Source organism: Protopterus annectens, chromosome 3.part1 (genome assembly GCF_019279795.1).
Source record: "Protopterus annectens isolate FY-2018-M chromosome 3.part1, PAN1.0, whole genome shotgun sequence".
Classification (NCBI taxonomy): Eukaryota; Metazoa; Chordata; order Ceratodontiformes; family Protopteridae; genus Protopterus; species Protopterus annectens.
This window is the reverse complement of record NC_056732.1, coordinates 610730441-610741913: the sequence shown is the minus strand read 5'-3', so window position 1 is coordinate 610741913 and position 11473 is coordinate 610730441. Positions and strand designations below refer to the sequence as shown.

The following is an 11473-nucleotide window of genomic DNA, read 5'->3' as shown; positions in this document are numbered from 1 at the left end:
TGATACTATAGTAGTGACAAGGATGGCGGTAGATGGCAAAATAAAAAAGATGTAATTGTAGAAAAGAAAACGGCTGGGCAGCTGTGGCTGGAGTGACTGGGGACTGTGTTGTGATGATGTAAAGAGGACGTGCTGAAGCTGATGATCTGTGACTGTGTGCTACATCCTAGCGGTAGCTCACTGTTGTCTCTCTCTCTCTCTCTCAATGCCCCTCCCCCACCCAGCAGCAGCACAGACTAAAAGCAACTTGTAGCCGAACGTCGTCGCCCTGGTGCACTCCCTCCCCGCAGCAGCTTTACTTGTGTGCAGCAGAGACAGCTGGGCCCTGTCGTGCTTCACAACTAGGTGCTCCGAAGACACTAGGCAGCAACAAGCAGTAGCCAAGCAGACCATGAACAAATGCGTGCTCCTACTTTGGCCCTTCTAACCTTCCAACAAAGTACAAGAAGTCCTACCAACCAACAGTCAAACCCCTGACCTGGGCGAGGACAACAGAAGGAAGAGCAGGACAAGGCTACGGTGTCAAGAAGCTGCAAAAACAAAAGAAAGTAGCGCAAAGCAAGTCAGGAAAAAAGGCTAAGTAATAGGAAGGGATGAAAAGAAACACAAGAGAATGTAATGAGAAGGGTGCAATAAGAGAACATGATGATGAAATAACTGGGAAATGGAAAAAAAACTGTGAGCGCAGAAAAGTTTGAAATGATGATAATGATGCGGACACAGAGCTAGAGAAAATGAGAAACTGCTTGTGAAGTAGCACTGAGTAAAACTGAAAGACTTTTAAGACAGCCTGGAGTTAGTACCTGAGAAGGAGCGAGCTACAGGAGGCCAGTAAAGCTAGTCGAGAGGCTGCTGGTGCCAGTGGAGAGGCTGACCTGGCGTCATTAGTGCAGCTCCCCAGGAGGGACAGAGACAGGGAGCTGGCGGCCGCCGCTGGGACTGAGGCTAGAGGTGGCTGCGGGGCTGAGCTGCTGAGCTGCTGCTATTGCGGTGCTGGTGGCGACGAACGAGGAGGAGTTGGTGCTGGTGCTGGGCAGACAGATAGTTAGTGAAGCAGCTAATTGCCGAGTCCATCCCTCATTTCCATATCCAGTCTGTGTCCGCTGGAGCCGAGCCAATCCCCTCTCACCCCCCCACCATTAATCGCAATGCATTATTCACAATCATAATTATATACCGACATGCGCAATCCGCGCCACACCGACACCAGCTAATTTCCGTAATTTTGCAACTCGACTATTTGTGAACAATTTTTTTTTTATTTGCTGCTGATGTATCTGCAAAAAAAGCAGAAACAACCCGCAGTTACCAGCAGCATGTCGCGCCGCAAGCAAGCCAAACCCCAGCATCTGAAATCTGGCGAAGAGCTCTCAGAGGTAGTAGTTTCCCAAAATGGTAAGTCCCATTCATGGTTTGCGATCGGAAAATGATTTATTTTTTAAGGACAGAAATCGAAATGTTGCAATTTTATTGGAACCGCTTAACTTTTCTCATGCAGTGATCTTTGTAAACTATGGTGAAGTGGAAACAAATCAGCTGTAACTCTCCCAGCATATGGTAAAGCTTTCAAAGCTGGACTTCGGACAGAAGATCAGTAATCTATTTTTAACCATTTTAGTGTGAGTGTGGGGGTGGGTGGGTGAAGGGGGCAATCTACTCCAAAGCTGATTCGCTTGTTTTGTTGTTGCTTTAATTCCAGGTTGTAATCTATTGTTCACCCGAAGGGTAGGAGAAATGCTGCTTTACTTTCTGTTTCAGCCAAGTTCGAAGTGATCAGCAATAGAGGCTTTTCAGACACGTCCATCTCCCTCCTCCTCCTCTCTCTTTTTTCTCTCACTTAAGTGTTGTGGGTCGCAAATTTGGATGACAAGAGACACTGGGAAGAGAGAGAGACAGGGGGTGACCTGGCATTTTCGGGAAGAGATCTGGTTTGCCCTTTAACAATCCCTGCTTGGACTTACTACGGAAATATAAGAAATCAAATTTTGTGTTTCTTCAGGGTAAGACCTCGTGAACTGCAGCAGCCAACCCGACAGGAAGGGCTTGTCTGTCACTGTTCCTAGACAAATTGGAAGAAGGGTGTGCGGTTGTGTATGTGCATGCCTGTGCTAGGAAGGTGCACAGTATGCCTTCTTCTGAATCCTTCACTTTTTATAGGGGGTTCCCACGTAGGACTATAGCTGGTTTGGTTCTGTGTGTGTGTTTTTGCTTGCAACACAACAGTTGCATTAAAAAATAAATAATTTAGTGCAAAATGTAACTGAGTTTAGTTGGAGGTTCCAGCTTGTTGCCTGCTGTGCGTGTGTGGGGGGTCAGTCAGCTCAGAGAGCCTGTGGGAGCGACAGAGGAGCATCAAGGAGTCTACGTGCTTGTCTGCTCTTGTTTGTAAGATATTAAAATGGGGCATATATATATATATATATATATATATATATATATATATATATATATATATATATATATATGCACACACACACACATATATATGTGTGTGTGTGTGTGTGTGTATTCTTAACATCATTTTCTGCAACTCCAGCTTGGTTTTATTGTTTAACTGATTTATTTCACCAACTTACAATGTTGCGACTCTTTTTCCTGGCACTCCAAGTTATGGAGAAGCGGTTTCGATTATTCATACAAGCTCTTAACTAAACAAAAATATAATGTATTACTATCCTTAGTGTAAACATGTACACACGTAAATAAAACAAAATAAAATGCATTACTACAGTAGGGTGTGAATACGCTCACAAGCATGTTGCATGGCAGAGGTGCGTGTCTATTGCTTTCAAACAGATGCTAGGGAGACCACTCTTTGTTTTCTATTTCGGTAAGTAAAGTTTATATATATATATATATATATATATATATATATATATATATATATATATATATATATAAAACACGTAAATGATTTAGCTTACACTTTCTTTCCGACACTAACTACGTTAATGGGAACCGATTTCTTGCACAGGTTTCTCCTAATAACCTATAGCAAAGCTCAACTTGTACTAGTTATTTTAATAGTTCTGAGTTAACTGGTAAGTTTAAAATGCACCGAATTTACTCGGAAATAAAACAACAGCTTAAATAAATAAATATCTTTCATTAGCTAACAACGACGACGTGTTTGATTGATTTAATTGTAAAAGTGAAATAAAATGCATACGCGCTTAAATAAATAACACAGAATGCGAAACTTTTTGTAAGAATATATTCTAAAGCACAAGGGCTTATTTTCACTCGAGTTCAGTACTTGTAACTGTTATAAACCCAGCATTTAACAGACCATGCTGCTGTTTTAGCGGGGTTACCCAAGTTTTTATCAGGACCAATTCAGGGAAAGAAACGCCTGCATATGGTGGGGTTAGATTAAGTGTAAAGAATCTTTTTGTTATGGAAATCTTTTTTTGTTTACCTCATCACGTTGAATTTCTCACACTTGGTTTGTTTTGTATTGCCTTCAATGACTACATGATGAAATGAATGGATTTATTCCTGCCAAATAAGAAAAGACAGCCTTCCCATCAAAGGCACTACACTGCATCCCAATGAGGAATTTTTAAACGTTATTATTGTGATCTCTGAATAGCCGAAATCAGCTCTCTCAGAGCTCCCAAAACTGCTAGAATGTAGCACTTTTAAGCTGCTAGGCCGCATTTAAATGTGATGCATCCTGTCTTTTGGCTACCCATTTATAACAGAGTAAAATGACGCTATAATTAAAAAAAAAAGTAACAGGTCCAGAGATTGACTTACCTTTTCACTCCTGATGTTGCAGGCCACACAGGGTAGCAACATGTAGACCCACACTAATGTCTTGAAGAGAGGGCAGATAAGTAATCTAGAAGTGAAGTGGTGTGCTTTCAATTATTCTGTCTTAGTTAATACAACTGTGAAATAATATATGTATCATATATATTGTCCCCATAAGATGTATGTATATATGTGCATATATATATATATGTATATATATATATATATATATATATATATATATATATATATGTATATATATATATATATATATATATGTGTGTGTATATATATATATATATATATATATATATATATATACTATGCAGTTTAAGCTGAGCAGGGTGTTCCTTATTCCAGTAATATCTGAAGAAATTACTGGAAGAAAAAGAAAATTGTTTGATTGTTTGAAAGGTCATAATCAAAGAGGGTTTCCAGTCAAGAGACTGTTTATAAAAGTCATGTTTACAAACTCTCTTTAGCTTTGCAGTCATTTTAAGCATAAACATGCCCTGCAAAATTACTGAAGTGAGCCTCTGTGTGTACTTTATCTTTCCTAGCCTGTTATACAAACAGTGTGTGTGCATTTATATATATATATATATATATATATATGCACACACATACATATTTGTGTGTGTGCTCCATTTACGAAAAAAAAAAAAAAAGCTGGATGTATTATTACTTCTATTAACTAACAGAGAGAAAACGTCAAAGTACACTTGTTACAGCCCATCACTGTTCTAACTAAAGACCGAAACAAGGAAAGTAGCCCATTATTTCAACATTCTCTCTCAATTAAAGCAGCTTCTGCAGTGTAAGGCCTAACTGAAAATATAAGTATCTCATGGTGGTTATCAGGTCCGAAACAGTTTTTAATGATATGCCTGAGTGATATAAAGAATACCAATTGACTGACTGTGGGGGCTCATTCCTCTGCTGAAATAGGAGGATTGTCATTTAATGTTAATGCAGTGGAATGTACTTACACTAGAATTTTCTCACCCTGTGTTAGGTTATGGTGTATGTCATGGCTTTGTTAGATCTTCAGTGGCTTCCATTTGAATGTCCGCACAGGGATCGATTGCTCTCTGGAGTTGGCATCATAGGTTGTGTTGTTATTGCATATGAAAACTAACAGTTTTATTTCTTTATTATTTTACTGTTTTTTTTTTTAATTGTGCATATTACCCCAGTCAAATCACTGTTGATAAAAGGCAGCGCTGTTTCCTTTGTAGAACCATATATCTCTATGTAATTGGTATATCTGTATATTAGAGAAAAAAATTGTATGTGTGTCTACATGTTTGTGTGTGTGTGTGTGTGTGTGTGTGTGTGTGTGTGTGTGTGTGTGTGTGTGTGTGTGTGTGTGTGTCTGCGTGAATAGTGCTGGAGTAAACAGTATAAAGTGTAGTTCATATTTAGCAGGGGACATGCAAATGTATAAAGTAAATGCAGTGGATACTGTATGTTTTGTTCTTGTTTTTTAAACAAATATGACACAAGCCTGGATTTACATTTAAATAGCTTAAGAGTATACCAATTATAAAACATGCTTAGAAAGATAAATAGACGGATCAAATGACTGATTTAACATATTATACTGAGAACTTGTAGCAATTTGATAATTATTAAAGTTATATACTGGTGTAAATAAATGCTCACCCAGATTTCAGATATAAATAGTTCATAAATAGAACTGAGTTATTATTATTTTTTGGCAGCAAAGTTTTTTTTTCTGTAGTGTGGAGGTAGAATAGCTCTTTTTTCATATGGAGGGGAAGAAGAACTTGCTATCTTGTAAACAGTAGTTAAGTCCATATAAATGCAGTTATTTGAAGTGTATGACGATGTACTTACTTTTGCTAAATTAGCTTTTAGTTATAATGTAACCTTGTAGAAGACTTTGAATGTTAATGTTTTTATTGTTGCCGTGGTAGCAAGCAGTGATTAATCAGTGTGCATATATGCTTGCACATACATTATCTAAATGCATTCTGTGCAAGCTCTTGCATTTTTAATTCAGCATAAATTATTCACCACAAAAAAGTTCTTTTAGCAAAATAGCCTAACTCAATAGTCTTCCAGATTCCATGTTCTCTACTGCAAGGAAACTTGAACATAGGTGACTAACAATTGCCCTAACCCTACTGATAGACTGCAGTGTTTGTATCCCATACAGTTGGTAAACATTAAATAGACTGCATTCTTTGATGCACAAAGGGTGGTGGTAAGTGGCTGGTAAATAAACAAGTCTAACATTTTGAAGGACGTTACCCTGTCATGTAGCTGGCATAGTCACACCTCATTTGTTAAGGGTCATTCTAACTTCTTTTGGGTGATTGTCATTTTCTGCAGGAAGAGAGATGTGGCAGGTAGTACCTTCAGCAAGACAAGATGTGTTGTTCTATTTTCCATGTTGTTGATTTTTTGCACCATAAAGAATATATCTCTGTGCATTTATTCTTGTGAATTTCCTTGAGAAAGAGACTGTGGGGGAGAGTGTAGTTTGGCTATCACCTTTACGCTGAGAAAGAAGGCTTAGTGTATATGGATCAGGTTCTGTTTTCCTACTTCTAGCTCTGCATATTCATTCTAATTTTCATTTTGACCTTGACTTGTCTGAGCCAAATATTTCTTAATCTGTAGTGCATTAAATAGTATGAGTCAAATTGAGCCAGTCATGTAAGGGCAGATGACAGTGATTTTTATCCCCTTGTGACAATTATAAAGTACCTTTCTTTTTAGCATATACACGTTTATTTTTATCATTACTGTGTTAAGATATTAGTCTGTTTGTAATAGTGGCTGCAGGTTTACATGCAATCATGTATATGCAAATCAAAGAATGCCGTGAAACAAAATGACTGTGACTACTGAAACCTATTCTGTTTGATTTTTATTAACTTTAGGCGGTTGCATAATTTTATATGACTTTTGGGCCCCAGTTCCAAAATATCTGCTCTCAGTGTAAGTGACTTTCATCGCTGTAAGGCCTATCTGTTAAGCAGGCTTACAATATCTGTTTTGTTTTACTTTGAATAGCATAAGACAGATGATATTTAGCTCCTTGAATTTTCTAAAAGTAAAGCAGTTTTGGTGTATAACTGATAAGTAGCTTTGTATTGTATATGTCAATATTTTTGAAATATTTTGTAAAGAAGTAGGCTTTGGTTAACATTAATTTATATATATATATATATATATATATATATATATATATATATATATATATATATATATATATATATTTCCAAATATGTGTAATACAAAGGAAAAATAACATTTGCTCATGCTGGACCTTTACGATCTCAATGTGTTGTATAGGTCAGAAAAGCTGAAATGTGACATTTATAATAAAGGACATTTCTGAAGTTGTCACTAAAGCTTCAGCATTAAGTCCACATGCATTTAAATGACTTACGCTGAATAATTCTTAATTGAAAATAATAAATACAGAGTTATTTGTTGATTAGTTGGGAATTTACAGTGATTTTCTTCTGCAAAAAATGTGGCATATTTAGTGTAACATAATTTTCTTTAAGTCTATTTTCATGCACCAGACAAGCTCAAATTAAATGAAATCCTTATTTCTGGGCGGTATCTAGTGTTAGTGTGCAGAGACAGTATAATTTATTACTGCATGTAATCCATTTTATTTTGGGTAGACATAACCAGATTTCCCATAAGGAAGAAAATAAACAAGTGAACAATTCTGCCAAGAATTTGCTTACACAGTTAATCTGCATTGTTATATATTGTAATTTTAGCTGCGATTGTAGTTGGCTCATATTTTAGTTGTAAAATAAATGCTTCATTTTACAAAATATTTTACAATCACGGTTCAAGTTAATGGCATGTTTAATTAGGGCATATTTTTTCTTTAAATCCTGAAGGGAAGCTTTTTGTATCTACGTTTTTGTGCTTTCTGTAGTATTTCATAGTAGTTAGTGTGTAGTATATCCATTTTTTTACATGAGAAAATGCAGAAACACATGGAACACCGTCAAGTTTTTAGTGGGCTCTCCCTCAGGGTAGGTAGTTACAAGTGCTTTGAGAGAGCTTGCTGATTTAACCTTTGCCTGACTTGCCCTGCCAGGGGTGGCCACAAGATGTCAAGCTCATAATACAATTAGTACATCTGTGCAGTTGACCTTGACAGCACGGCTTACCACTGTTCTATTAAGCATTAACGCTGAATCTGAGTGTTAAGTGGCAACTCCAATGACCTTACTACCTGCCATTTTTCATACTGCATGTGTATGTTGCTCTACAAAAATCCATTTGAAGGAAAATAGTTACACCTTGCCATTTCTAATGTCTGGCATGATGCTACTATCCCTTACACAATTGTGATTTTTTTCTATTTTTTACTAGATGCAGCTTGAACAGAGGTTCAAATCTCCATATGTTAAGTTGGATTTTCACACAGTTTTGTCAGATGAAAAAAAAATAGAAACGAGTTAAAAATTGTAATAAATATTGTATTAAGCATTTTCAGGGAATATGTTATTTATGAAAGAAGCAAAACATTCTATGGAATTTAAAACAGAATGAGCTAAAAGCAGATGTGTTACCTCAGTGATCCAGCTTTTAGACTAGTAGCATTTCTTTTAAAGGTGAGGAAGGTGGAAAGCATGCACAAAATAGTAACTTTATATTATTTTAATATAGCATAAATAATTTAGTAACACATAATTACATATTTATACATCTACTACATTTTGTTCTTTCAGGAATGTTTACTTTAAATAATTATTATTCAGGCATAAAAATAAATCCACTTGCAGATCTCATATTCTAATGTCTTTTATTTTACAATGTATTGCCCAGTTCAGTAATCTTTGCGTATTACAGTGATAAACCTGTGTTGTTACATGCGTGTTGCTAGTTAAGGAAGGAACAAAAAGCTTATAAGTGACCTGGCAGTAGCACACAGTGACTGCTACGGTAGGCTAATTGTAAAGCTTCATTTTTTTAACAGTTGTGGAGATGCTGGGACCACCCACTATGGCATCTCAAAGCACTTGTTAAGAATCTGCCTTTCAACATACTTTGAAGGTTCTGTGCAATTAGCATGCGCATTCCCTTTGAGCAGCAGTCCTTTGCATAAATATGACACCCAATTAAGGCTAACAATAGGGTGATGTATACTAATCCAGAGTACATACCAAGTTTCATTATTTCATTCTGTTTGTCACACTATTAGAGTTTAATCAATGCTTGCATGCATCAGTTAATGTAGATCTACATTTCAGTGCAAAGACACAACCATCTACACCAGTTAACGCTATCCGATATTAAGCTGAAACTGTGTGTGATATAAAAGGGAAACAGTTGGTGACTTTGCCACAGGTGGTTGTTGCTTGAATTCTCAGAGTCTAGTTGATGAACAGATCAGCATAAATGTACAAGGTCTGTGCTAGGTTCAACAAAGCAAGAGTGCCCCCAGCTGGTCAGATTCTTAATGACAGCTTTTGTGTGCTCAAAAAAGGTATGGAACAATTTCTTATTCAGTGAGGAATTTCTTCTAGATTGTTAAACCCAGTAGGGCTTCCTATTTGTCTCCCTGTCTCACAGCTTGGGATCAGGCTCTGAAGATTCATCTTCTTTTACTGGATTCAAAATGATCTTAAGTCATTAAAAATAATTTATTTGAGGGATACGATCTCTTATTTTTAAAGCTTTAAAATGTATATAGAATACTGCATAGTTATTGACAAGTGCCCTGTAAGGTGTATTTATGTTGAAGTCTGTATGTTTGTTTTTGCATATTAAGACATATGCACTTTAGATGTAGGATTTTAAACAGTAATAAGTTACATTTAAACATTCCAGCTCTATATTTCAGTGCAAGAAGTTACCGCATATGCTGCAGAAACAAAGAGATTATGAATGTAGATATTAGTCTGGTATAAACAGTTAGAATGCTCTCCTGAAAACTGAATGGTCCAGAGTTCAGATCCCATTTCAGAAGGGTGCAGTATTCAACATGTTACTAAATCATACATTTTAAGTTGCTGCACTCCACCCTGTGTAGCTGAAACATACAATTCAAGCCCCACCCAGAAATTCATTTTATAGAAACATGCCATAAAATGCAAATAGTTACATATTGCACGGTGCTTTGTTATTCTCTTTGTCTCCCTGGTTGAATCCATCCAGCCAATGTTGTTGACTTGTATATGACTCATTTACTGACCTCCATGAACAGCCATCAACATCAAAAGAGTTTAATTGGCAAATAGGGATCAAAAATAGATTGACAGGCCTTTCTTCTGTATCCTACACACCACATATATACCAAGGGACACTTTACAGTCAATAATCAAACTACCCGCATGTCTTTGGAATGTGGGAGGAAACCAGAGTACCTGGTAAAAACCCACATGAGCACAAGCAGGATATGCTGACTCAAGAAGGCACCCCGGCCAAGAAGTGAATCAGACAGCCTCTTCATGTGAGGACACAGCTGAACTCAGTGCGCCACTGTCTCTGATCCAACAGCTGTCGAATATAAAAAGTAAACTTTTTAAATTTATTCACAGTGTAACTGGTAGCATGTACATGTGCTCACAGATTTTTTTTTTTGCATTAGCAGTACAAATTAGCATTTGCATTTTTTTTATCCAGACAAACCTACAGTTTGACTAATACATTTTTATAAGAGAATGACATTGTCATGCTGTATCAGGAATATTGGTTATATATTTTGTTAGTGCTAAACATACCAAGATAAGTAACAAGTATAAAAAAGCAGCATTTTATGCAAAAAAATAATATGGAGGTAAGGAACCATACAGTTATAATTCTGTTGTTTCTCAGTAGGAGACTTTTTTTATATTTTTATATACCTATTCTATACAGCTTACATATAATTGTACAAGAGAACCTGGAAAATAACTTGTAAATACTACTTTGCAAACAGATGCAGGAGAGCACTAACAAACTAATCCCCTATTCTGTGCTAGGACAGTGAACTTACATCATCTAATAATGAAGTTTAAGCAGCTAAACAAACTGGCAAGAAAACAAGCATCAAACAGCATTTACGATCAACTAGTACAGTGTACATAAATCCAGCTGCTGAGCGTAGAATGCCCGATCTGGGGGTAAATCTATGCATATTATATATATATATATATATATATATATATATATATATATATATCCAAACAGGAATCTGTTGTATTTTCTGCTTTAGAAGGACTGGACTGTAAAAGTAATGGGATGTTCAGTTCTAATTTGTTCTGAGATTCACTGCTATGATGTCTAGTTTATCTTATTCAAAAGCCAAATAGGTAAATGGACAACTGAAAACCTACAGCAGCAGCAAGCAAATTAGGGGAATATTTTAGGATATATTGTTTAGTTGAAGGATATGATAACATTACTGATTTATAGGTGCTTTTTCAAACATTAGCTTAAAATATGCTGTCACTGCTCTTAAATTACTAGGCTCTACATACTCACAATTTGTATGTATGGTTAAAACAGATGTTATTAGCAAGATTAAAGTTTTTCTGGCGCGTGTAACACAGACCATGACGATGGAGTAATGAGTGCTAGGCCCAGCTAGTTCTCTCTTTTTGCTTCTCTGATGAAATATTTAGAGTGTGCTAGAATTCCTGATTTTTTTTCTTCATCACACCTTAATGATTCCCTCTCTTCTCAACATAGAAGAAAAATAAGAGGAACAACCAAAGCAGGTCCCCAT

At 36.4% G+C, this 11473-nt stretch overlaps 1 protein-coding gene across 4 annotated transcripts in view; it reads left to right on the top strand.

Moving 5' to 3' along the window:
• Positions 1-227: 227 nt before the first annotated feature.
• Positions 228-11473, top strand: part of SALL3 (spalt like transcription factor 3) — a 116568-nt gene continuing 105322 nt past the window's right edge. For 2 of the 4 annotated variants that reach the window (XM_044066992.1, XM_044066994.1), the window contains exon 1: positions 234-1395. In XM_044066992.1, the coding sequence (XP_043922927.1) occupies positions 1272-1395 (124 nt within the window). In that variant the 5' untranslated portion in view covers positions 234-1271. Of the gene's footprint in view, positions 1396-1920; positions 2001-11473 lie in introns of those variants that run through there. The other 2 variants (XM_044066991.1, XM_044066993.1) reach the window with 2 other exon arrangements.